The following is a 27703-nucleotide window of genomic DNA, read 5'->3' as shown; positions in this document are numbered from 1 at the left end:
CACTTTGTCTAACTAATTTCACTTCATGGCGGGTGATAAGGACCCAGAGAAATAAGCCAGTTAGAGGTTACCTTTATCAACAGCTCCTTCCTCTGTGCAGCCACAAGTGGATTTCTTAGACCAGCACCATTCAATAGAAATGCAATGCAAGCTGTGTATGTAATTTATAATATTTAGTTTCCAAATCTTAATTATATGAAGGTAGTAACTAATACAGGCAAAATATTTCAGCTTGGAGTCAGTTTTTAAATTATTGAGGTATTTTACGTGCTTTGTTTTCAGTAAGTCTTCCAGATTGATCGTGTGTTTTGTATTTACTAGCTCCATTTTCGGGGCTCAGTAGTCCCCACATGGCTAGTAGCTACCAAATCGGGCAGCACAGTGTTAGCGCGCCGGGCACAAGGAGGCAGCTGGAGGGGAGGCTGTGGCAGCAAAGCAGGAAGGCTTTCATCTGTCCAAGCAGGAGTCGGAGCTTTACCCTGAAGACTGTGGGAGCCAGCAGAGGATCTTAGGCCGAGAAGTGTTTTAATTTTGAACTTCATCTGGTGGTCTTAGAGAAGAGACTGCGATTCAGGAGTGGGTCCTCAAGCCAGAAGCATGCTCGAAGGCTGTTGTCTAAGTGAGGAGTGATAGGAACCTAAACTGTGGCCCCCCCTCTCGGGTCCCCTCCCTCTCGGGAGCTTTGTACTATTACTTTACCATTCTTCAGTTAAAAACAAACAAACAAACAAACAAAAAGGAACCCAAACTAAAGTGTGTCTGACAAGGGTAGGAGGTAAAATCATCAGAATTTAGGGGTGACTCCTGGATCTTAGGGGATGGAGAGGGAGTAATCTAGGATGGTTATTCAGTTTCTCCCTGTGGCTATTGGGACAACAGTAGTAGTGTTGCCAGAAACGGAGGGAGGCCAGGTTGAGGGGGGAGACGAGTTCAGAATGGGGCTTGCTGACTTTGTGGTGTCTTTGGAACAGGCAGGTGGATAGGTCTAGTTTGACATGTAAGAGTTTACACAAGAGAATATGTAGCTTTAGAAGCTAGAAAGGCTGGGTAGGAACTTTCAGTACTTAAGGTGCCAATGAAAACATTAGGCAGTAACAAGAAGTGGATGTAAGACAGAGGTGATCAAGGACAGCTTTATAGAAAAGGTGGGATTTGAGCAGAGTCTTAAAGAATGGGTGGGATTCAGAAAGTCAAAGATGACACGAGAGGTAGCAGAAATGTAGAGAGGTAAAAAAAAATATGAGACGTGTTTAAGCGACGCTGAATAAACCTATCTGCTGGGCACGTGGGTTTCGGGCTAAGATCAAAGCCAGCCTAATGCAGTTTGCAGACATGTTCTGTTTGGCTTGCATGGGGTTGGATCTTGCTGGATTCCAAATTTAAGGTAGGTGCCAACATTTCAACAAAAAATTTCTGACTTTCTTTTAAAATAAAAGGGGGCTGGGAGATAGACTTGGCCACGTCCTGTATAGAAGTAATCAACTCCCTCTCTCCGACAAGCCTGTTTTACTCCTTAATGCTACTTGCCTGAGACCTGTAGACATCTGCATTTTCTGCTCTTCAGTAGAGGGTCAGTAGGTAGTAAGGGCACAAAGATAGACTGCTGAGAGATTATGAAGGGCTTTTAACACCAAAGTAAAGAATACAGATGTAGACAGTGGGCAACTGATGAACGAGGGATTGATGAGATAAAAGGATTGTTCTGGACCAATGTGAAAATGCAAAAGTTGGGGATGGGAGTTGCCCGTTTTGAAAAGGAAAAAGGCAGATGCACTGGTGTTGGTCTATCCAAGTGGGCCTAAAAATGCAAAATGGAAGTCTCTTAAGGGGATGGCATTCATTCATCCCTGAAGGCATCTGGGACCACCTGGAAACACTGGGCCGTTGAATTTGTTGGGGTAATTTGCTTTGCAGGCTTCTGGAATTCAGGCCAAAGTTTGGTGTAGGGAACAGTAAGTCTGATTGTTTCAAACAATTGTTCGGATTTGTGAAAACATCTCTGTGGTTTCAGAGAAAGCAGTAGGAGGACAGACATGCTTTTTCTCCTGTGAGCACAGATGCTCATTGAGAGAATGGAAGTGCTAAGAGAGGGTGACACTTTGGGGCTGTGGAGCAGAGCTTATGCTGGTGGGTGCTGAGTTGTGTGTTTTGTTACCCAAGATAGCACCTGCCTGGTCACACTGCCTTTTAAAACATTGTCAGGGCGTCTGGGTGGCTCGGGCTTCCTCTTCACTCCCTCTGCTTAGCTCTCTCTCTGTCAAACAAATAAATACATCTTAAAAAAAAAAACAAAACCCAACACATTGTCAGGTGGCCATTTCATAGTCACTGTTCTAGGCACACTGTCAATTAAGGGAAAGGGTCCTTTAAAAAAAAACCCTAAAATTAAAATCTTTTAAAAATTTTATTTATTTGAGAGAGACAGACAGAGATAGTGAGAGAGTATACAAGCCAGAAGGAGGGGGAGAAGCAGGCTCCTGCTGAGCAGGGAGCCCGCTGTGGAGCTCAATCCCAGGACCCTGGGATCATGACCTGAGCCAAAGGCAGACGCTTGACCCACTGAGCCACCCAGGAGCCCCCTAAAATTAATATTTTATCATTATTAAATGTGTCAGGCACTATTCTAAGTTCTTTACACAGATACTTTATTTTAATCCTCAAAACCACCCTCCTGAGGTTTGTTGCTATCTCTGTATTATACACAAGGTAATTGAGGACCTGGAGGTTAAGAACTTATTCAGCTTCGCTAGGCTGATAAGGCATGGACCCTAGACTTGAACCCAAGCAGTCTTTCTAAGAGGGTTTTCTCCTAACCGCTGTGTTCAACTGCTTCTGTGTCTCTGTCTGTTCTGATGCTGCACGGCCGGGCAGATTCACAGCCAGGGACCCTTACACTTTTATCCTGGAAGCTCCAGGACAGCTTATTTCAGGGATGGCCGTTTAGTTCAGGTTCTCCGAGAAGATGTGAAACTGCCTTAAACTGCCTTTAAGGAGAGCAGAAGATGGCGTCCTTAGGTGACCCTGACAGAGCAAGGTTGTCCGACATGTTCAAAGTCTGTTCTCTTCCGTTAGCTAATGGCTCGGTGCTAACTTGGAAAATGCATATTGGGGAGCGCCCGGGTGACTCAGTGGGTTAAGCCCTCTGCCTTCGGCTCAGGTCATCATCCTGGGGTCCTGGGATTGAGCCCGCATTGGGCTGTCTGCTCGGCAGGGAGCCTGCTTCCTTCTCTCTCTCTCTGCCTGCTTCTCTGCCTACTTGTGATCTACATCTGTCAAAGAAATAAATAAAGAAAAGAAAAGAAATGCATGTTGGTAACCCATTTTTGAATAAAGACCTCTCGTGAGGATTCTTGTTTCTTTTATGCAAGCTAAATCACATTAGCCTTGTCTTCATATGTTCTGATGAAAAATTAGCACAGAAGAAATTTTATGAATATTTGGATTTGGAAGGGGATGAGAGTCTATAACATTGTGGAGACACAAAGGCATTTTGTGTCAAAACTTTGCCAATTTTTCCTACCATATTTAGTGTCGCTTTTTTCTCTTTGGCCCACAGATGAAATATGTGAACGAGAGATTTCAAGATGGAAAAAACAAAGAGGTGGTTCTCATGTGCATTGGCATCACTTCAGGAGCCGGACGGCTGCTCTTTGGCCGGATTGCAGATTATGTGCCCGGTGTGAAGAAGGTGTATCTTCAGGTACATTTTCAAGCCGCTTTGCCCCCGGCAAAATTATCTTTATCCCTTCCTGTCTCGTTATACGTATTTATTTACTTAAATTCTTCTGTAAAAATGACGACTGTTTTCTGGAACCTAACTTCTTCTTCTTCTTTTTTTTTTTTTTTAAAGATTTTATTTATTTATTTGAAAGAGATACAAGGCAAGAGAGGCAGGCAGAGGGGTGGGGGAGGCAGGCTCCCTGCTGAGCAAAGAGCCCGACGTGGGGCTCCATCCCAGGACCCTGAGATCATGACCTGAGCTGAAGGCAGAGGCTTTAACCCACTGAGCCACCGAGGCGCCCTCTGGAACCTAACTTCTACCAGCAGTTTTTCAGAGAACAAAATCGCTAATGAGTTTCGGGTTTTCAACATGGGACACTGAAGATCAAACAACAATCTTATTTGTTTTGTCACGGAACTCTACCAAATCCGAATGGTTTTTTTGCCCATTACTTTTTCTAAGAAGAATGTTTTATTTTTGGCACAGTTCTCATAGTCATGTGCCTTTTGCAATATCTTGTGAAATTCAGGGGTGTGTGTTTCTTTTGGACTTCTTTATTGCACATTGCCTCCTGGGCGTCGAGGGGTGTGCACGAAACTAATGCTAATTCCAAGACCATACTGACACTCATTGGACAAGTGCTTAAATGACTCCTCCATGCTGGACACTGTGCTAAATGCTGCAGGGGAAGCATGAAACAGGACCTGGCCCTCAGTTAGTAGCTAATGGTCTCATGGGGAGAGAGATAAAACAGTGTTACAGCGCAGTAGAATAGTGACTGTTCTAGAAGGTGCCATAGAAACATGGGCACCAGACATCTGAGTCGCTAGCGAGGGTTCCTGGCTGGTGGGGTGTTCCCACGTGAGTGGCAGTCAGATAGATAAGGCAGAGAAGTGTGTTCCAAGCAGACAAAACCCCGTGAGCAGACAGGTGGAGGTGTGACATTGGTATATTATGTCTGGGAAGCTGAGTGAAAGGGGAGATAAAGGGGATAAAGGGAGCACGTAGACGGGTTGGAGGGAGACGCAGGAGGAAGAGAATGACCGCTGTCCTAACGTCTACCAGGAGCCATGAGAGGGTTTTTTTTATTTTTTAAAGATTTTATTTATTTATTTAACAGGCAGAGATCACAAGTAGGCAGAGAGAGAGGAGAAAGCAGGCTCCCTGCCGAACAGAGAGCCCGATGCGGGGCTCTGGGATCATGACCTGAGCCGAAGGCAGAGGCTTTAACCCACTGAGCCACCCAGGCGCCCCCCCATGAGAGGGTTTTAACCAAGGAAGCGACATGGCACGAGTTGTATTTTATTAAGCTTAATCCAGTGAAGAGTGGAATTAGTGGAGGCGGGGCAGGGGTTCCGACAGCCCCGGAAGGCTGCGGGTCGTATAGCTGCCTTGCTGTGACGTGGCCCGAATAGGCAGGCCACAGAGACAGAAAGCAGATTCGTGGTTGCTGGGGCCAGGGGAGGAGGCACTGGGGAGTAACTGCTACAGGGTATGGGGACTCTTCCTGGGGTGAAAAAAATACTCTAAAATTAGGCAGTAGTGATGGTGGTACAACTTTGTTAACTAAAACCCACACAGTATTGACTTTAAAGGGGCGAATTTTATGGTAGGTGAATTTATTATCTCAATAAGGCTGTTTAAAAAACTGAGGGACTGGGGCGCCTGGGTGGCTCAGTGGGTTAAAGCCTCTGCTTTCAGCTCGGGTCATGATCTCAGGGTCCTGGGATCGAGCCGCGCATCGGGCTCTCTGCTCGGCGGGGAGGCTGCTTCCTCCTCTCTCTCTGCCTGCCTCTCTGCTACTTGTGATCTCTGTCAAATAAATAAATAACATCTTTAAAAAAAAACAAAACAAAACCTGAGGGACTGGCTGGAGACTATTGAAGTCGTCGAGGCAGGAGGAGCCAAGGCAGAAGCATTGCAATAAAGCGGTGTGAAGCCGCGACCCTGGGGGTGATGGGGCCCCCTCCGCGGGGCCTGAGGTTTGTGGTTCTAGGCACAGACTGGCTGCTTGTGCTGCTTCATTAAGGTCCATGATTCAGTACTAGAGTAAGATGCTGAGTTCATTTTTGCCATTTTAAATTTGTGCTGCTTGTGGGAAGGCTGGGTTTGGAGCTCCTGAGAGAGTCAAGAGACCTGTGGGACTCCGGCCTTCGCGGGCTGCATGCGGGGGTGGAGGTCCGGGTGTGCAGCGCGGAATGAAAGGAGTGGCCGGGTTGGTGGGAAGGAAGCGGGGCGCAGGGTGTTTTCAGAGGCAGGAGTGCTCCGCAGTGCCAGCAGCTGGTGAGAGGGCAAGCACGACAGAGACTGAAAGGTTTTTGGCACCGGCGTGGCTCAGGTGGTTAGGCAACGGCCTTCGGCTCGGGTCATGATCCCAGAGTCCCGGAATCGAGGCCCGCGTCGGACTCCCAGCCCCATGGGGAGTCTGCTTCTCCCTCTGACTGACCCCCCTCTCATGCTCTCTCTCTCAAATAAATAAACAAAATTTAAAAAAAAAAAAAGACTAAAAAGTTTTCATTGGATTTAGCAACAGAGTTTCAGCATAGTGGCAGGTGCTAAAGAATGATCATAATCACTGAATGAATGGCCACATAGACTACTGTGCTCAGAAGCTTGGCTGTGAAGGGAGGGTGAAGGGGAGTCTGGGGTGGGGGGCGGTTTGGGAGTAGGGAACCGAGCGTGTCTGCTCACCGTATAGATGGGCGGCAGTATTTGAACCGGGCCTTAAGTGGGATTTGGATGCAGAAAAATGATTGGAAAAAGCATTTATTACAGATAAAATAACTTTCATTAAGTGATTTGAAATAACAGCAGCTGCCATTTATTATTTCCATGTGGCAGACAATGAGCTCAGGGCCCACGTGCAGTCTCGGGTACTCCTTACCCCAGCCCTTTGAGGACGGTGTTGGAAGTGTGAACCCTGAGGAGCAGGGAGACGGCCTCACTGTGGGTGCTGTGTGTGGATCCCTTCTGCTGTCTGCAGAAAGGAGTCTGGTCATGTGGTGGAAGGAAGCGTCCATAGCTGGTAGAGTGCTCCTTTTGAAGCATTTACTGTGTTATGATCAGTCTACTTTCATTAGGACCTTTTCTGCGGACATGCTTGTAGAACAGTTGGTCTTGTTCTCAAGGGTCAAGGGGACCCTCTAATGGACACTTGCTGCATTACGGACTCACCGCTTCTTTCATTCTTTCCAACGATTGTGTCTGCTGTGCTCCACCCAGCCTAGACCCGGGCAGGGTGATACACACAAGACACGCATGGCCCCTGAGTTCCTGGAGCAATACTGGGGGCAGGAAAAAGGAAGAGCTCAAGAAGATAGGGAGTGACATGGCAAGAGTTTGGGAAACTAGGAAGGGCCACATTGTATAGGACCTTAAAAGCCAAATGAAGAGATTTTACTTTAAGTGTAGTGAGTCTTTGCTGGAGAATGACATGGTTTGATTTCACATTTTTAAAAAAGATGTATTTATTTGAGTGGGGGAGAAGGAAAGGGGAAGAATCTCAAGCAGACACCCCACTGAGCATGGAGCCCGACACAGGGCTCGATTTCACGACCCTGAGATCATGACCTGAGCTGAAATCAAGAGTCAGGTGCCCCCAATTTCACACTTTATTTTTTATTTTATTTTTTTAAGGATTTTCTTTCTGTATTTGAGAGAGAGAGCATGAGCCAGGAGAGGGACAGAGGGAGAACAGGGAGCCCGACATAGGACTCGATCCCAGGACCCTGGGATCATGATCTGAGGGGAAGGCAGACGCTCAACTGACTGAGCCACCCAGGCACCCCCTGATTTCACATTTTAAAGTCACTGCGGTTGTATGTGGAGGAGAGATTCCTGAGATGGAAGCAGTAATCCATTCTCCACAGTAGTGTCTGCTGAGTCCCAGGTGAGCGGACTGCATTTCAGAGAGGCCTGTGAAGGAGAAGGAAGGCCTTCAGTGTGTGCTGTGGCTCCTGGCCTCGCTCCTTTATATCACTCCCCTCCTCTGTCTCTCCTTTTCCTTGGCTTCCCTGCCCAACTCCCAACCATTCAGTTTGGTTTTTGATTCTTGGCTGTTCTTTGCTGCAACCAACTCCAGCTCTGCCGGTTTGCTTTTTGCTCCTTCCTTCCCTCGCTGGCTGACGGCCTCTTGGCTTGGCCCCTGAGATCTGGAAGGCTCCCAACTGCTCACCTTCCTTACCTTCTCGTCATGGGTGGGGCAGACATACCCGCTCCCGGCTTTTGTCTGTTACGGCCCAGCCTCACCGGCTGTGACACTTCTCTCCCCTCCGCAGCTGGGCACGGAACACGCTTCACAACCTCCCACGTGGTCGGATTTCTGGTCACGATCATCTTGGGTCTGGGAGACTGCAGAGCAGAAAAGCACAGGCTCTGGAGTGAGACGTGAGTTTTCCCCAGTTCTTGTCACCAGCTGTCTCCAGAAGCAGCTGAGGGCTGCGGTAAGGAGTCACGGTGACAACCATGTAAAGCATCTCCCCAGAGCAGATGATTCATAAACCCTTCCTTTGATTATGTTTTAATATTCTATCAAATACTGAAGCAGATCCTGATTTGGAACAGGTCTCAAGAAAGGAGACCTTGGTTATCCTGAACTAGAGATCTTCGCTTATAATTTTTTTAAAGTTATCTGTACACCCAATGTGGGGCTCGAACTCACAGCCCTGGGTCCCACGCACCACCAAGTGAGCCGGCCAGGCGCCCCCCGGAGGCCTCTGCTTATAGACAGACTCCTCACCTCCTGGTTCGGCAGTCTCACACCTCCGCTTCAGAGTTCTGAATGTAAACTCCGTCAGGGTCCTGGTTTCGTGTTTTCAGCTTAACCACTTTAAATGCCGAGCAAAGAGATGACAGCTGCATCATACAGAATAATAACAGTTAAAGGCTTTCTGCTCGGGGCTCCTAGCTGGAAACATCTGGAAACTTTATATTGAATAAATTCGTAGGAGCAACACTTGACTCTAACTGGGGCCAGTTGTGTGTCTGCCTCTGAAAATGCCTCCTGCTTATTCAGGTGCAGCTCATTTTTCTTCTGGAACTATACTTAGATTCCTGAGCAAAACTTAAACTGACATTTCTCCAAGAATGTTCTGTTAGTGATAGAAATAGGGAAAGATAATAGGAAAAAAAAAGGGGGGGGAAGAAAGACCCACCCCAATTTTTTTGTTAAGTATGTAAACAAACTCAAGCAAGGTGTTCTGTAATAGAACCTATAATACTGTGACAGAAGATATTTCCTTGGGTGATTTTAAGAAAACAAAAGCAAGAAAGACATCTCAACCGTCAATGCCTTATTAAATGTCAGTGCCATAGGCTAGCAGAGAATTAGGGACCTCTGAATGCTTCATTTAGGGGCGCTTGGGAGACTCCATTAAGCCGTCTGCCTTAGGCTCAGGTCATCATCATACCAGGAGTCCTGGGATTAAGCCCTGTACCTGGCTCCCCGCTCCGCGGAAAGCCTGCTTCTCCCTCTCCCACTCCCCCTGCTTGTGTTCCCTCTCTCTGTGTGTCTCTCTGTCAAATAAATGAAATCTTTAAAAAAAAAAACAAAACTCATTTAAATCTAACCAGAGCTGCTGTGCTGGAGGAGGAGAAAGAAGTTTGTAGTAATACTAAATTTATTTATCTTTCAAACTGGGGCCCAGTATTTACAAATCAATATTTGATGTATGGATCAGTATTTATTTGGGGAAATGATAAAATACAGAAACTCCCCTTTGAACAGTTCGCGAGCTATTTTCTGAGAGATGGTAAAGGATAAATGTGTAAATGCCAATGAACTCAATTCTTAACAAAAAACCAAGAAACTTTACTTTTAAATAACAATTTCTATTTATTAAAACTTAACAATTTTGAGTAACAATAGTTATTGTCAAGTAATTGAAAAAGGGAGAATATAGTTAATATAGTTTGAACTGAGAACTGGTAGTCGGGTAAAGTATTAAGAAATTGTTAAGTTCAAATATATAGTAATATATACATAAATTTGAAACGTGTTTTTTTTTTTTTAAAGAGGTGGGGGGGGCAGAGGGAGAAGGAAAAAGAGAACCTTAAGCAGACTTCAAGCCCAGTGCAGAACCCAACACAGAGCTGGATCTCATGACCCTGAGATCATAACTTGAGCCAAAATCAAGAGTCAGATGCTTAACTGACTGAGCCGCCTAGACACTCCTACTAAATTTGAAACTTTTTTTTTTTTTTAGATTTTTATTTAACTCAAGGCAGAGGCTTTAATCCACTAAACTCCTACTAAATTTGAAACTTTTTTTTTTTTTTAGATTTTTATGTAACTCAAGGCAGAGGCTTTAACCCACTGAGCCACCCAGGTGCCTGAGTAAATAAAATCTTTAACAAAGAAAGAGGGGGGAGGGGCACCTGGGTGGCTCAGTGGGTTAAGCCGCTGCCTTCCGCTCAGGTCATGATCTCAGGGTCCTGGGATCGAGTCCCGCATCGGGCTCTCTGCTCAGCAGAGAGCCTGCTTCCCCCTCTCTCTCTCTCTCTCTCTGCCTGCCTCTCTGTCTACTGTGATCTCTCTCTGTCAAATAAATAAATAAAATCTTTAAAAAAAAAAAGAAAGAAAAGAAAGAAAGGGGGGGGACCCCCAGGAGAATGGGATGGGAGATGGTGTTCTTTAGAAAAAGTCAAGTGCCAGACTTAATTTTCAAATAACTAACTCAGAGTCTTCAACTATTATACCATAAAGTCCTGTTTTAATAGTGAAGAAGAAAAATGCACTCAGCTGTATGGTATGATGGTACCAAAAAGAGACCTAATCTGGAGTCTGCCACTTGCTTCAAGAGCATGTTTCTTACCGTGGGGTCCGCGGACCACTAGCATTGGGATCCGCTGGAGAACTTGGTACAACTGCCGCGCCTCCTTTCGCGTCCGCCGCCTCCTGCGTCCGTCCACTCGCTGGGCCCCGCAGGCAATCAGGCCGCGGAGGAGCTTGTGCGCGGCTGCCCTGAGCTGAGTGACTGAGCTTGGTGGGCCGGACGTGGGAAAAGCAGAATTGAAGATGGTGACCCAGATGGCTGCTTTATATGGTCTCTCCCTTCCTCCCAGCCCCCTGGTCGTGGAGGTACCCCCAGGAAGAGTTCCGCCTGCTCGCTGCTCCCGCCTGCGCAGACCAGGGGTTCCCGGGTGGGCATATGTAGACAGGTTACTAAAAGTTTCCAGCATCACTCTGCATGTAAAATGGGCATCACAGTAGTACCCACTTCATGAAGTTGTTAGGAGATCACTAGCTAACATGCTTGGAACAATGCCTGACATTTTTATTTTTAGATTTTATTTATTTGACAGAGGCAGGCAGAGAGAGAGGAGGAAGTAGGCTCCCCACTGAGCAGGAAGCCTGATTCGGGGCTCAGTCCCAGGACCCTGGGATCATGTCCTGAGCCAAAGGCAGAGACTTTAACCCACTGAGCTACCCAGGCACAGTGCCTGGCATTTAATAAACACTAAGTAAATGATCTCGCTATCCTATGCATATTTCTAAAAAGGCTGATGCTTTTTGAAACATTTCTTCTGCTGACTGGTGAACTGTCTAGTTTCATTTAGTTCTTTGCCTAAAAAAGTTACCGAATTGCCTGCTCCCTTTTGTGTACCCACCGTACTTGGAATATGCAACTATGGAATATCTAGAACACTCGATGTGCAGTCGTTTTCCATGTTCATCCCCCCACAACCCAAGGGTAAGGAACCGGGGTTTATTCACGAGGCACCACCGTATACAGCACAGAGCACAGAAGTTACCCAATGGCAGGCGAAATCAAGTGTTTGGTTCTGTTAACTACTCTACCATTAAATGAAAGTGTTCCATGGCTCAGAATATTTCTCAGCCTTAAGTCTGTGCTTAAATAGGGTATATCTGTGCTGTATCACCAGAAGACAGTGTTTGAAAATATCATTAAATAATCACACTGATTTACATTATCAAATAAAATTGGATTACATAATTTAGCTCTTAGGATGTTCTAGTAGAATATGTTTATATTTTCATTTGCATATTATACATATTTCCTATGATAGTCAAAACTTAATTGAAATTTGAATAATCGAAATTCAGTACATATTTATGTAATATATAACAAATCATAGATACTTATTTTAATCTCACTTGGTCTGAATATTTGGAATATGTCTGGAATATTGGCAGGCAATGTATTCTAAATTATTCTAAATTATTTAAATGTCTAAACCTTACGTCATTCTAGTCCCCAAGCTAGAAGCTGTGTGATGTGAAGTACTAAAGCTTGCTGGCATATTTTCCTTTTGTGGAGGACTAACGCTAATAGGGTATATACAACTTCAAAATCAGATGTTTGATGAATGAATTTGAGCTGATTCTTAAAGAACAAATATTTATTGAGTATCAAACAGGTGTAAGATTTTTTTTTAAAGATTTATTTATTTATTTATTTATTTGACAGAGATCACAAGTAGGCAGAGAGGCAGGTAGAGAGGGAGGGGGAAGCAGGCTCCCTGCTGAGCAGAGCACCCAATGCAGGGCTCGATCCTAGGACCACTGGGATCATGACTTGAGCTGAAAGCAGAGACTTTAACCCACTGAGTCACCCAGGTGCCCCATCAACCAGGTGTAAGATTCTTAAACCTTAGATTATCTACTCCAAATATGACTTTTGTACAGATTCTGACTTCAAAGAACTTAAAGGCTGGAGGGGAACGTAAGTAATAAAAATACTTATTTTACTCTTGTTCCTTTATGGAAATTTTAAGAAAGTGCTAGGGGAACTTAGGGGAGATTATTATGGGAGTTGATTATATATATAAGATCAAGGTGAATTGGGCCAGGGAGACAACTAACCAATAGTTGGGCAAAGGTCCTAAGCATGTTGGTTGGTGATTGTAACATTCATTTTTCCTGAGAGCGGAGTTGACGTTGTGCTGTCTTGTCCTAGGTAATCTCCTTTCTCTTCATTGGTCTGATGTCCATGATGATTCCCCTATGTAGGGTCTTTGGGGCCCTCATTGCTGTCTGTCTCATCTTGGGTCTCTTCGATGGATGCTTCATTTCCATTATGGCCCCCATTGCCTTTGAGTTAGTTGGTGCCCAGGACGTTTCTCAAGCAATTGGATTTCTACTTGGATTCATGTCTCTACCCATGACTGTGGGCCCACCTATTGCAGGTAAATATGATGATTCTTCAGTAATTTACTATATGGAAAATACGATTTTTTGGTTGCCGGTCTTTTGCTTTTGTGTGTGCCTTACTGATAACATTTTTAATAAGACCAGCCTTGGATGATGTGTTGAAAAAGTTTGCTGAGGAGTCCCTCTTATCCTTATTGATACATGACACACTCTATAAAATATTCAGTTGTAAGCTTCTGGGCTTTAAGTTTTCACAATGCCTGTATTTCATTTAGTATATGTTTTGGGGAAATGGAAACACAGTTGCTTTTAAAAAAGAGATGAAGATTCTAAAAGATTGCTAAATATGTATGCTTTGTGTAAGAGATCATATCCCACCCAGAAATAATTAATGGAAAATAGCATTTAGTGGAAACAACTGAAGTGTCCATCAGTAGATGGATAAACAGAATGTGTGCGGCTATATAATGGGATAGCATTCAGCCATAAAAAGGAAGTATTGTACCAATCAATACATGCCACTAGGGGGACGAACCTTGTGACCATTATGTGAAGTGAAAGAAGCCAAATACAAAAGATCACACACTGGGGCGCCTGGGTGGCTCAGTGGGTTAAAGCCTCTGCCTTCAGCTTGGGTCATGATCTCAGGGTCCTGGGATCGAGCCCCACGTCAGGCTCTCTGCTCAGCAGGGAGCCTGCTTCCCCCTTCTCTCTCTCTGCCTGCCTCTCTGCCTACTTGTGATCTCTGTCTGTTAAATAAATAAAATCTTTAAAAATAAAAAAAAGGTCACACACTGTCAGATTTTATTTACATGAAATATGCAGAAGAGGGTAACTCCATAGAGGCAGAGAGCAAATTGGTGGTTTCCAGGGGCGGGAAGGAAGGGGAATTAGGGACTAACTAACTGCTTAATGGGTATGGCATTTCCTTCTGTTGTGATAAAGATATTTTGGGACTAGATAGAGATGGTGGTTTTACAACATTGTGAATGTGGTAAATGCCACAGAAATGGTTAATTTTATGTTCTATGAATTTTACCTCTAGAAATCTTCTGAATAGTATAAAGGTGCCTTGTGTTCAATATTACTTGGGTGCCCATGTGAATTATTAGGTTATGAATCGATAAAACTAGGATAAAGTTGAATTATATGTATTGTTATCTGTGTCCGGCCTGTGAGGGGCTCAGCGAAAGCTCACTCTCCGATCCAGAACCACTCATATCTAGCAACTTTGCCAACTGGGAACGTAGTCATGAGTAAGCAAACAATCACTAAAGGTCTCAGTTTCCCTGCAGAAGGACCCTCCAGCCCTTCCCCTGTACCCCAGGTAATACATGACTTCCACAATTTTTACACCTCACAAGCTTGGATTTTTAGGATTTCCAAGTCTACAGCAGATTATAAGCAGCACTTTGGTAGGAATGCTGTTTGCAACTAGAAATAACTGAGAACAGACCAGTAATGGGAGATAACCAGAAACTTCCAAAGTAGGCCGATTAGGTGGCTGCTGGCTGCTGAAGTCTCTTGGCTCACCAGGAGGTTCTGAGGGGTCACAGTATTATAGTCAGACATGATAATTAGTGCTCAGGAGGAGGAAAGGTATAGTTATATACAGAATATTCTGATTCAGAAAATAAGAAAATTGTATCTGCATATTGTATCTGTTGTATCTGTATATTATTATACAATAACATTTCTAATTTCTAATACAGTGTCTAAAGTTGTATCTGTATATTTTAGGTTTCTGTCTAGAATAAATGTACACTTTTTTAATGTGTCAGTACTTAACTGGACAAATTCTCGGCAGTTTATTTCAAAAAGTCAGATACTCAATTCATTGTGTTCCCTGGACATTTCGGAAAACTGATACTTTATTTTAAAAGCGACAAAAGTTTGGGGTGCCTGGGTGGCTCAGTGGGTTGAGCCTCTGCCTTCGGCTCGGGTCATGATCTCAGGGTCCTGGGATCGAGCCCCGCATTGGGCTCTCTGCTCAGTGGGGAGCCTGCTTCCCTTCCTCTCTCTCTGCCTGCCTCTCTGCCTACTTGTGATCTCTCTCTGTCAAATAAATAAATAAATAGAAATCTTAAAAAAAAAAAAAAAGCGACAAAGGTTTAAAAACACTAAGATAACTTTTAAAATCTGGGTTTTGTGGGGCACATGGCTGGCTCAGTTGGTAGAGCCTGTGAGTCTTGATCTCAGGGTTGGGAGTTTGAGCCCCATGTTGGGTGTAAAGATTACTTAAGAAATAAAATCTTTAAAAAAAAAATCTGGATTTTGTTAGAGAAATTAGAAATAAGGAGTATTCTAATGAGAGTTTTCAGAAGGAGGGCCCAAGGATCTATCAGACTGCCAAACGTTTTACTCCCACGTGCTGAAATAGATTTAACAATCTAACTTTTTCATCTTAACTCTCAGATCTATAATTTTTCATGATTTTGAATTCTAATTTTATTTATCTTTTTAAAGATTTTATTTATTTATTTGAGGGAGGGAGAGAGAGAGAGAGAGAGCATAAGCAGGGGAGCGGGGAGGAGCAGAGGCTGAGGGAGAAGGAGATTCCTCGCTGAGCCAGGATCCCGACGTGGGGCTTGATCTTGGGACCATAGGATCATGACCTGAGCCAAAGGCAGATGCTTAACTGACAGAACCACTGAGGCGCCCCTTGATTTTTTTTTTAAGATTTTATTTATTATTTGATAGAGATCACAAGTAGGCAGAGAAGGCAGGCAGAGAGAAAGGAGGTAGCAGGCTCCCCGCTGAGCAGAGAGCCTGATGCGGGGCTTGATCCCAGGACGCTGAGATCATGACCTGAGCCGAAGGCAGAGGCTTAACCTACTGAGCCACCCAGGTGCCCCGCTCCCCTTGGATCTTAATTTTAAATAGCTTTATGTTATTTCATAAGCAAGTAGGCCCAAGAAAGTTTGCAATACAGACATTGTGGGATATGTGTGTATGAGAGAAGTTTCAGGCTGGTGGTTTATCCACCTTCCCCTGAAATAAGGATCCTTATACCCTGGTCGCAGTACCCCAAAGGCCTCGGAACGGTTTTGAAAAAGCCAAAGCTTGGTTACAAATATTTTTTTCCATGTAATATCTTTGTACACAAACCCTAAGACCTGTAGTCTGTGGCAAGATTAAAGATCCAAGATCATTTCCTTTCTTGTATCAGAAAAGGTTTATACTTCAGACCCATTTCCTAAGAAATGTATGACTGATCCGAGACCCCTAGGAGCCACTTTTGTTCTCTCTTAGTGACAGTTTTTTCCCTTCCCAGGGTTACTTCGTGACAAGCTGGGCTCCTATGATGTGGCATTCTACCTCTCTGGAATCCCTCCCCTTATTGGAGGTGCTGTCCTTTGTTTTATCCCCTGGATCCATAGTAAGAAGCAAAGAGAGATTGATAAAACCACTGGAGGAGAAAAGATGGAGAAAATGTTGGAGAATCAGAACTCTCTGCTGTCAAGCTCATCTGGAATCTTTAAGAAAGAATCTGACTCTGTTATTTAATGTCTTACATACCTCCACCAGACTGAACTTGCTTTCAGAAGTTTAAGCAAGTTTTCCTTTTATATAAATTGCAAATTTCTTATTTTTTTAATTACATACTAGGAATAGCACAATAATGAGGAGCTAGAACCCTTATTACTACAAGAACCATTTTCTGCCACTGAATAGCTAGCTGTCTGGTATTTCCATGAGTGTGGGGGCAGAGACTCTGGTATATGAAAACTTACTTCGGAAAGTCAAATATTGTGAGCATTGATGCTATCTCAGTAAAAAGCAACTCTGGAAACTGTGAATGCTAATAAGCTTGTACAAATATTTAAAAATACCTCAAGCTATGGTGAAAGGGTTGCAATTTGGTTAGGACTGGAAAAATTGTCAATTGTCTCATGTGATGTTTTTAATTCCGCTATCTCTGTTTTAATTTCTTCTGCTACTGGAAAACTTTTTACAAGATTGAAGCCTGGATTCTAGGTAATGTCAGATCTCCCTAAACCTCAAGTCTGTGTTAAAGCTGCTTGCCTGCTGTTAAATAAGATCTGAAATTAAGTTATTCCGCCTTTTCCGGTGTCCAGGGAGCTTCCAGGAGCAGACGGTAGCACCGTGTTCGGATTTGTGCACGACACAGAAGGGATCCTGGTCATAAGGGCAGAGCAATTCGGGAGGCAGGCATTTCTTCCTCCTCCATTTGTTCCCTTTCGGTTTGCAGTGTGTTTTACTCAAGTAGCCAGAAACCCCCAAACTTCTGAACTTGTTTCAAGTGTAACAATAAAGTGAAATAGAATGAATGAAAGAGATTCTGACCATTTCACGCAGAATTTTTCTGACTTCGGGATTTGTTAGCACGAGGATGTGACATTTCCACAGAGTCTTACTGAGCATGTTATCAAGTTGGCAGTTTCAGGTACAAATGTGGGAAAATATATTTGTAGTCATGCAGAAAATATTTCTGATAGAAATAGTTGCTCAAGTTCATTTATAAAATTAATAGGTCTTGAAAAATTAAAAGCACTTATAAAGAGAATTTCTGTATTTCCAAAACTTTCTGGCAAAATTTGCACTCGTTGGTATTTATCCCAGCACACTCCCCATTAACATTCCCAGATTCTTACTATTTATGCAAAGACGCTTGCATAAATGTATTATTTTTAATATTTAATTTTAATTTTTAATTTTTTTAAATTGAAAATTATTTAAATTTAATTTTTAATTTTAATATTTTAAAGTATTAATGTTTTAAAGACCTAAAATTAAAACCAAAGTCATACCATGACCTATACTCATCTACAAAAATAAACTCATTTACAAAAAATAGGAATACTTTCCTCATCCTGAATGTTTCTTATTTATGTCTTTGAAAGTTAATATGCAAAGTATATTTAAGTCCTAAGTATAAATGTGTATTAGAGCTTCCTCAAATGTAGCTTGTTAACTTGGGAAGAATGCTGTCTTTTCTAAAGCACCTCCAGGATCCATCTGTTTTGAACTTCTCTGTAAGGACAGAAACTTAATCTATCTCCCTACTTTTTCTTCCAGCATCTAATCTTTCTTTGTCTTTAGCTGAAACCTGAAGAACATAAGGATTTGTAGTTGTGGATGGGGGCGGGGGGGGCAGGCCACATAAGGGGCTAGAGGGAAGTGAGGTGGTTAATAAAACAGCTAGAAAACCCAGAAGTTCAAAGTAGGAATGCTAAATGTGCAATTTATTTTTAATAGGATTTTAAATGATTTTTGATTGTAAAGACATTCAGCAGTTTACTAGGACATACACATGGTTGTAACTTTTAGTACTTCTACATTTCATATTTAGGAAACTTGGGTAATTTGTCTTTTGGAAGGTTATATCGCTTAAAAAACAACTATATTTTGACCGTTCTGTCCTTTCATATTCTTATTTTAAGTTTTTAGAAAATGACTTAGGGGGCATCTGGGTGGCTCAGTCAGTTAAGTGACAAATCTTGATTTCATCTCAGGGTCATGAATTCAAGCCCCGCATCAGGCTCCGTGCTGGGTGTGGAGTCTGCTTGAGATTTTCTCTCTCCCTCTGCCCCTTGTCACCCAAGCACCCATGCTCTTAAAAAAAAGAAAAGAAAAAGAAAAAAAGGCATAGAAATGACAATATATTATTGGGTTCTTTATTTATTCATGCCTAGTTATATAAAAATGTGCTTCCTCATTATTATCAGTGCTTTTGAGATCTGAAAAACATACAACTAAGACCAATCATCAAACCTGCCATTATAAAAAAATTTTTTAAATAGTTTTAGCATAGACTCCTAAGACTTGTCCCTACCCCTGCCAATTTTACAGAAAGAATTCTAAAAGAGAAAATTAACTCGGTAGAGACCTCCAAAATGTTTTCCCTTTCAAAATTTGACTCATTTTAGAAAGGAAAAAAAAAAAGTAATAATCTGAAACTCAAAGGTTAGGTTCCATAACAAAAGAGCAAAGTGGGGCGCCTGGATGGCTCAGTTGGTTAAGCCTCGGACTCTTGATCTCAGCTCAGGTAGTGATCTCTCAGGGTTGTGAGTAGTAATGTGGAACCTACTTTAAAAAAAAAAGCAAAGTAGCTGAAGTATTTATAGTAAAACTTAGATTTCAGAATATTGTGTTCATGTATAAAATTACACATATGCAGTTTTCAGTCAGATGGAATGAATTAAACAGTCCTATGACACTGAAAAATCTCTCCTATAATAGACTATTGTGAAGAGTTCTTTGCTATAATAACATAAAGTTAAAAAGTATAAAAGATGCTAAATCCTATAAAATTATATTTCATAAGATGTTTGGTACAAAAAGCTCTAGAAGTCTGAAGTTCTGGAAGTTCTGCAAATTTAGAAATGAAAAATACTAATATTCATAAGGATTTGTGTTTTAGAACAAGAAACGTTACCCTAATCTTTCCAAGTAAATCCTTTTTAATTCTGAACAGTGTTACCTTTATTGCAATAGAGTGACCTGGTGGGCCTAAATGTTTTTGTTCAATCCATGCAATTGAGAGGAAAACAGTAGAGTCAGAACTCTGCTTTCTGTCTCATCATCCTAATTCTCAGAGAGCATCAACAAATGCTCACATTCAGAAGGTTCTAGCATTTGAGGCCAACAATATAAGGGGAGCAATTATTCCTCCTTACAGAAACTCTGAATCAGATACTATTGTTAACAGACACCCATGGATCTCCCAGAAACATTTCAGTTAAAGTAGTAGATATCTTGGTATCCATCCATTTCAGTAATAATAAACCACCTAGATTGATACTTTACTCAAAATTTATAAATTTCTTTGATCACAGTTGCAATCCTTTGTCTGCAGTCCTACTAAGAGACTTGTAATGTCCACTCGAGGTTGCACAGGCTTGCATTAGGCTTCAAATTCTAGTCAGAAACAGAAGCAGGACTTCATTTGTACTTCCGGATCCACAGTACTTTTTTATATGTGTTTGCAGAAGATCCCGTGGGCTCTGCCCAAGTATGAAGCAAACCGTAACTCTGTTAGCTTCAACTTTCTACGCTATTTTTAAAAAATTATTAACATATAATGTATTGCTTGCTTCATGGGTACAGGTCTGTGAATCATCAATCTTAACAATTCACAGCACTCACCATAGCCCATACCCTCCCCAATGTCCATCATCCAATCACTCCATCCCTTCCCCGCCCTCCAGCAACCCTAGTTTGTTTCCTGAAATTAAGAGTCTCTTATGGTTTGTCTCCCTCCCCCGTCCCATCTTGTTTCATTTTTTTCCCTCCCTTCCCCCCACGACCCCCCGTCCTGCCTCTCAAATTCTTCCTGTCAGAGAGATCTTATGATAATTGTCTTTCTCTGACTTATTTCACTCAGCATAATACCTTCTAGTTCCATCCACATCATTGCAAATGGCAAGATTTTTGTGGGTTTTGACAGCTACATAGTATTCCTTAAAGTAAATGTACAATTAGTTATAAAGTAAACACAGGTTTGTTTTTACTTCTGGTAATTCTAATCCTTTTAACTGCCCTGAAGAATATTTTAATTTTTACCTTTGTTATTTATAAACCACTTTATGTCCGGGTGACTATTGCTGTTAAATCAAGAGAAAACTGAATAGAAAATGCCACGTCATGTAACCTGGTGAACGGCTTGCTCTCAGCCTTGAACTTAAGAGTTCTATGGGTCTACACTGAAAATATTAATTATGTGATTAAAATCTGGGAAGGAAGTTCATATGATAGCATCTTTTGTGCTAATATCTAGAACTTTACTTAAATGTTCAAGGTAATGCTTTGAGAGAAAAGACTGTCAAATTCTTAACATGAGAATTTTCAGAGGACATACTTTTTTACTTTGATTTTCATATTCTATTAAAGTTTTGCTAGATCTTAGCCCGAGAGCACGTTGTGGAGGATGCTTTGGAACGTAGCGTGCCCCTCACATGTGATTCCTAATGAGTCTGTGTTAGACTTTATGGTGAATGGTGTTAAACTCCCAGAGTCTAGAGACACAAGTGGAAAGGAGAAGTTAATTAGCTCCAATTAAAAAATATGTTAACAATTTAAGTTTTAAACTCCTTAGGAAATTTCAAACACCAAAATCTTCATTGTTGCTGGCATAAACGTTAAGGAGCAATTCTTGTGTTAGGCTGCAAATTGTTGCTTTTGCCAATGTGTGAAAAGGAGAAGGAAGTGAAGTGTTCTTATTTTACATTTATATTCTTTGAAGGGCAAGTAGTATCTTAGCTAAGAGAAAAGAATCATCATAGTTTAACTCTTAAAAACAAAATTCTTACCTTGTTACTAAAACAGAACAAGTGGGCCATTTGTAACGGTGATGTGGAGTAGTGTGGAGTAAGAACACAGCAGAGAAGGCAAGCCTGGCCACTCTACCTGACTCACAATCATTAATTCTGCTCGGGTTACACTCACTGATTTTTGTTGATTCTTAGGGGTAATCTGGAGCTGAGTTTGAGCGTGGTTCCTGGGGCAAAGATTAACAAGGTGGAGAGCAACAACAGACAGCTCATGGGCTCACTGTAATTTTATAATCACAGCCCTTTTTAGCCAGTTTATTTATTGGCAGACACTAATGCTTTGTTTTATAAATACGCTATAGAGTGACAGGTTACAGTCTCAGAAATAAAGGGCCAAATGCCCACAGCAAATGTGAAACCCGAAGACAACAATCACAATTCCTAACCTTACGTAAATGTGGACTTAACCAGATGACTTTAGGTGACGCCTCTCGAGACAATAAAGATCCATGCAACAATTCATTGCCACATCTTTGAGTCATTCAAAGAAACCCTGAAACTTGGGATCTAGGTTACTTAGCTTGGCCTTTTAAAAATTACCGATTTGTCAATAATAAACACTAATCATCTTGATCTCTGTACCTTCAAGGATCTCTCCCACGGTACTGTTGTCGTGACATACAATATAGGAGGCTACCTCATTCACAAAGCAGAAGATTTCAATTTTTTGTTAGTGTGTTAGACATTGGGAATGAAATAAAACCCAAGTACTTGACCATGACAGGCCACCTACCTCAGCTTTCAGAGTCCAACTCAAAGCCCAGCTTAATCGAGTCGTGCTCAATCAGAAAGGCACTAGTAGTGACTCTGAGATTAAAAGGCCAGGGAGTGCAAGGTATACAGGGGCCAAACTATCAGTAAAACTTCTTAAGTACTTTGTTCTGAGAAGTGGATATAAGAGGAACAAAAAAGGAGTCTTAACGAATGTGGCCTGTGGATAATGGGAAACAGGAAAACTGAAGAAATTTATGACCTATATATAAAAATGAACACTTCCTGAAATGTTTCACCAATGGCTTTTCAAACTACAGTGGCAGCTTAACAAAGTCTTATTTTCATTTGTGTTTTCTTTGGCATAGAAATGGGTAATCGCTGACAACAGATTACATGCTTGTGCCTTAACCATATAACTTACATCTTACATTCCTGCAGGGGCACCCCTTCCCTAGCGGACCAGGGACCGTGGCAATGAACTTTTGTCTCACTGGAGTTTAAAAAAAAATGCTGTCGTTGAGTGTGGCAGTAGTGTAGGAGCTAACCCACAAATTCGCAGTCTAATCGAAGAGGTTTCTGGCCTTTCAGTATGAGTCCTGTATTTTGGAGTTGAATGTCACTAACCATGTGTGTGGTAGGAACTATCAGTATAAAATAACTTTCAGAAATCTAATGAAATCTGTGACACAATTTTGGAGCCCCTGGTATGTGACTTTTATTCTTACTAAATAATACTTTTTAGTATCTGTCCATTTTTAGAAGAGTGCATTTGTTAAATATGTTAAGTGTGGGTAAGCACACAAAGCCTTTTCTGTGAGGATCTTCCCTAAATGTAGTCTTCTGTAGTATACTCCAATATACTAGAAGGTTAATGGGTCACAGTATCTTTCATAATTCAGTCTATATGGGAGGAGTACTTCAGGGACTAAGGGCTTCATGAGTGCTATTTTTTGAACCCCACGCAATGAGCAGACTATATATTTGGTGCCTTTCTTTCCTACCAAAGAAAAATTAGGTTAAAATTGGTGCTAAAGGTCATGTTCGTTTCAAAATTATTTTTTCTTTAAAAAAAAAAAATATATATATACATGTATATATATATATAGATATATCTCACAACAGGAAATGTGTAGGTCCAGCAATATTATGCATGTTATATTCTGTATATACAGCTAAAGAAAAAAACCTCACCTAAAAAGCAATTGAGTTCCGATATCTACTTAGAGGTATATAATTTTCACTAACGTGTAAGGCTTTAAAGTACAAAACTGAAAAGAAAATGATCACCAAATGAAAACTTAGTAATGAATATACCCTGAAGTTAACTTGGAGGAAAAAGTCCCATACAATGTTATATGTCCGTTATATCTCCATTAAAACATAAAAATAAAATAGTTAAAATAACATAAAAGTTAAAAACTCCCTTGTCAATATTTCTAGCACAGAGTTAGCTACTCAAAGTAGTCTTTAACTCTGAGGGTGTATAGAAAAAAGTTTTATATATATTTTATTATATATATATACATATATATTTATATGTTACAAAATACCTTTCTAATTAGCTTGTTAAAGTGGACACTTTAAGCTATTTTTCAGGCTAAAATTAGAGTTAGGGGAGTCATCAGTCTTAAAACTTAGATCATGAGTTACATAAAACAAATTCTCACTAAAAGTGTCATTGTTCATCTTTCAGATTTAACATAAAGACTTAAATTAATAAAGAGTACATGTGGGTCACTGTGAGCAAATCTCAGACCTATGATTTATTCCACGTTCTTAGTATCATGGTTGTAGCTGACAAGATGACACCCACCTAAAATACCCCATGGGTCTCTGAGTCTTAAGGTCTTGTGAGTGGGATTCTGATGAAGTGAGTATAACAGGCTTTTATTTAATCCTGCTTTTATAGACTGCCTTAACTCTAGGAGGATTTTATAAATATAAATTAGAAAATGATACACTCTAGGAAATGAGGAAAACCATACATTTAGAACCTACCAGAGCATACGGGATTCTCCGTGAACTAATGATAACTCCTAACTACCGTTAACCTGGGTTATGTGTGGAAGGGAGAATGGGGGCTTGCTCTGTACACTGCACAGTGAGATGAAATATCCCTTTACTAACATCTGGATTGACTTAATTTATGTGGTTTGAGAACTGTAAGATTCCAAAGGCACTGTGCTGTTAATGCTTGATAAATTTGCGTTTTTGTCAGTTTGTTCTCCTACCAGTTTCTTTCAGCCTGGAAATGGTAGCTACAACAAACAGAACCCTACAGTATTAAGAGAGAGCGTGGATATTTTAAGTATCTCTTCATATAATGTGACATTTTTCATGTCAACTTATTTGAATGTTTATCTGAAAGGCAGTTGCAAATTATGTGCATATTTTCAAAGTTAGAAAAACATGCTATATCTTAGACATCAAAATCAAATTATGCCAAGTGCACTCTGTACACTGCGGTGTGGCTCTGCTTCCCTGCCTACACAGGATGCCATTTTTGGTACAATAGTTGCTTAAATAGAGATCACGATGTGAAATAATTATGCTGGGTTTGATCAGTATGCAGCGTTTTAGTACTTGCCTTTAAAAAATGTTTTTTTTCCTTTTCAAAGAGTGTAATTTATAATTGGTTTTTTATAATGTGCAATTTCATATAGATAACCAAAACCTTTTTAATGGAAAGAGCTTTGTAATCATTTGGAGAATAAAATCATTTTACTGTGGAACAATGTGGTATTCTCAGTAAATATAATTAAAAAATGTTAGCAAATTTCTGTAAGGCTTTGTGATTATAGTTATGGAATTCCCTGGGGAGATGAGGAAGGAGAAATTACTGAAGTGAAAGAAACCGTCTGTGTTGAATCAAAGAAAAGTCAGCTGTGTGCCTTTTAAGCTGCACACACGTATTCCAAATGTGCTTGGGTATCGTTACCTCTGCTGGGCGGGTGACGGGGAGAGAAAGGATCCCCAAGCATGGGAGAGTCCAAAAACGATTTCTATCTGAAACTCTTTTTTTTATAGATTGATTTACATTACTGTTTTGCTTATACTGATTAAATTTATTGCATTCAGCTGTGACTTGGGACCTCTGACTCCCTGACAGTTTCAGGGGATGATCAAGAAGCGGGCTGGAATTTGGGTAGATACCCACTGCGAGAAAAACGGACTCCGCAGTCAGAGGATGTTTATTACTGGATGTGCCCTGACCACAGAGCAAATCATCATTTTCACTGAATGTTGCTAAAGAGATCTTACACATTCAACTCAAGAATATGGAATTGTGCTATATCATTTATCCCAATAATTATTCATTTATTTTTAAAAAGATTTTATTTATTTGAAAGAGAGGATGAGTGGAGGTGGGGGGGGCAGTGCAGAGGCAGAGGGAGAAACAGGCTCCCGGCCAAACAGAGAACCCCATATGGGGTTCGATCCCAGGACTCTGGGATCATAACCCGAGCTGAAGGCAGACGCTTAACCGACTGAGCCACCTAGGTGCCCCAACTCCAATAATTACTTACATGCCTGGGCATAGGTGCAAAAATATAGGGGCCACTGGAGGGCTTTTAAGAAAACCGGGAGACAATGGATATGAGAAATTGTTACTGATCCTAAGTGGGATAAAATTCACTCTCCTGGGAAAATAATTTTTATAGGAAAAAGAATTCTAATGTATACAGGAAACCTAATTTTTCTAGAGACATCGCTCAAATAATGACAGTATCAGACTTAACATAGAAAGTTCTCAAATCTCCAACTAACAAATCTAAATGAGTTCTCGTTCTGAACTCTTTCAGGCACAGGAAGCTCACTAACCGTACCCCAAATAGTGGTTTCCTCCATAGCTGGGCCCTTTGCCTCCCACAGTCACACCACTCGGCTTAACCACCCACCCTTGTCTCCGGCATCTATGAGCCTCCCTGGTCACTCCTGTACTTCTGACAGTTACTCCAGCAAACGGCTTTTGGTCCAACGTTCAGTGTTCATGGGGAGCAACTTTATTTCCACTCACACTCAACAGCAACACATGGGACCTTGTCATCTCCGCAAATGGCCCCATCTTTGAAATCTTTAATATCATCCCTCTCTTACCGTGACTTACGATCACTTTATTCCCTTTTTTCTCACTTCCACTTGGCCAGCCCTTCAACTCTGAGCTCCTCTTCCTGTTGGCCCCATCCCTCCCAATCCACACTCCCTCTCAGCATACCAGATCTGTTCTCTCTTAACTCTGTTCCCTACCCTTACTCCTGGGATCAAAAAAAAAATCCAAATAGCTCTCAATATTTAGCTCACTAGTTGCCCCTACATCTCCCACCCTACAAATTAAACAATTCCAGCTTTCTCAACCGGATCATTCCCATCAGCATAAATACACGCTATTATTTCTCCCATCTTGGTGGGGGAAAAGACCTCTTTTAAACCCATGTGCTCCCTGCAGCTACTGTCTCATTTCTTTCCATCCATTTAGAAAAGGCCAAAAGGAAAAAGACTTTGAAAAAATTTCTACGCACTCTTCAATTTTATCTCCTATTCTCTTTGAGCGTCTCTCTGAGGATTTTGCCCCTACCACTCTGCTGAAACTGCCCTTCCCAAGGTTACCACTGACCACCACGTCGCTAAATCAGGTCGTCATTTTTCAGTCCTCATTTTATTTGAATGATCAGGAGTGGTACAGCGGGCATCAATTTCTGATTCCTGAATCAGGCTTCCCGTGCAACACACCTCCCTGGTTTTCCCCCTTCCTTGCTAGCCACTCCATGCCAGGCTCCCGGCTCTAAACACGGAGAGTGCCTCCCAGCTTCTCTAAGCTACCTCCATGCCCCCCCACGCAGTGGCTGCCCCAGCTCCTGAACGGACTTGCTACCTACATCAGCCGTGGAGCACATGCCTCACCCTTTGACTCCAGACCCTTAGATCCAACTGCCAACCCAGCACCTCTAAACTGGATGACCGAAGAATCTCCCAATTTAACATATCCCAAACCAAGTTCCCAAGATCCCCCCCCCCCCACAAATTTGCTGCTTTTGCAGCTCTCCTTGTTCCAGTGAATGGCAACTTTATTTTTCTTGTTGTGTGGACCAAACACCCCCTCTCTCCTGCTCTCGCACCCGCTGCTGGCCTGCCAGCAAGTCCCACGGGCTCTACCTCCGAAATATGTCCAGAGCTGGCACGTCTTACTGCTGCCGCCTGCTACCGCGCTGACCGGCGCCATCAGGGTCTCTATTGTCCTTTGTTCCCTTCCCTTGCTCCCCCCTCTGTCTCTTCTCTACAGAACAGCTAGCATGACCCAGTCACAACGTGGCAGGCGAAGCCAGTCCTCTGCTCAGAACCTTCCCGAGGCTACCTACCTCAGAGAAAGCCGAGAAGCCCATGCTACACTAAGCATTAACTAACTCGAATTAAAAAAAAAAAAAAATTAAGTTAAAAATAAATAAAAACAGAAACAATGACTTGGCAGGCAGGAAGGAAGGAACAAAGAAAAAGAAGAAAAAGAAAAAGCTGAAGTCGTGCCGTGATCGGCAAAGCCCCCCGTGTTCTGGCCCCTGTCCCGTCTGTGTCCTGCTCTCCAGAGCCACCTGCCCCCTAGCCCCGCACCCTCGCGCCCCTTCCCCGGCCGCTCGGCCCCCAGCTCTCCACCTGATTGCTCCGTCATGTCATGTTTGCTGAGAAGTCTTCTCGGTGAGGCCTCCCCTGCCCTTTAAAATTGAATCTCCCCTCCCTGACCCTTCCCTAGCCTGCTCCCAAGGTAATTTATTTCTCTTTAGCTGGTGGAGGGGTGGGGGCTGGGGGTATGTGAAGTCGGGCGCAGGAGAGCAGCGGAAGCCACCCTCTGCGGCGCAAGTGAGCTGAGGC

General features: G+C 42.2%; 1 protein-coding gene across 1 annotated transcript in view; it reads left to right on the top strand.

Annotated features, from left to right (window-relative positions):
* Window positions 1-17134, top strand: part of SLC16A10 (solute carrier family 16 member 10) — a 121383-nt gene extending 104249 nt beyond the window's left edge. The window contains exons 4-6 of the mRNA XM_044244377.1: window positions 3557-3700; window positions 12640-12868; window positions 16108-17134. Coding sequence (XP_044100312.1) covers window positions 3557-3700; window positions 12640-12868; window positions 16108-16340 — 606 coding nt within the window. The 3' untranslated portion in view covers window positions 16341-17134. The remainder of the gene's footprint in view (window positions 1-3556; window positions 3701-12639; window positions 12869-16107) is intronic.
* The last annotated feature ends 10569 nt before the right edge of the window (window positions 17135-27703 follow it).

Source organism: Neovison vison, chromosome 1 (genome assembly GCF_020171115.1).
Source record: "Neovison vison isolate M4711 chromosome 1, ASM_NN_V1, whole genome shotgun sequence".
Taxonomy (NCBI): domain Eukaryota; kingdom Metazoa; phylum Chordata; class Mammalia; order Carnivora; family Mustelidae; genus Neogale; species Neogale vison.
This window is presented reverse-complemented; position numbering and strand designations above follow the sequence as displayed.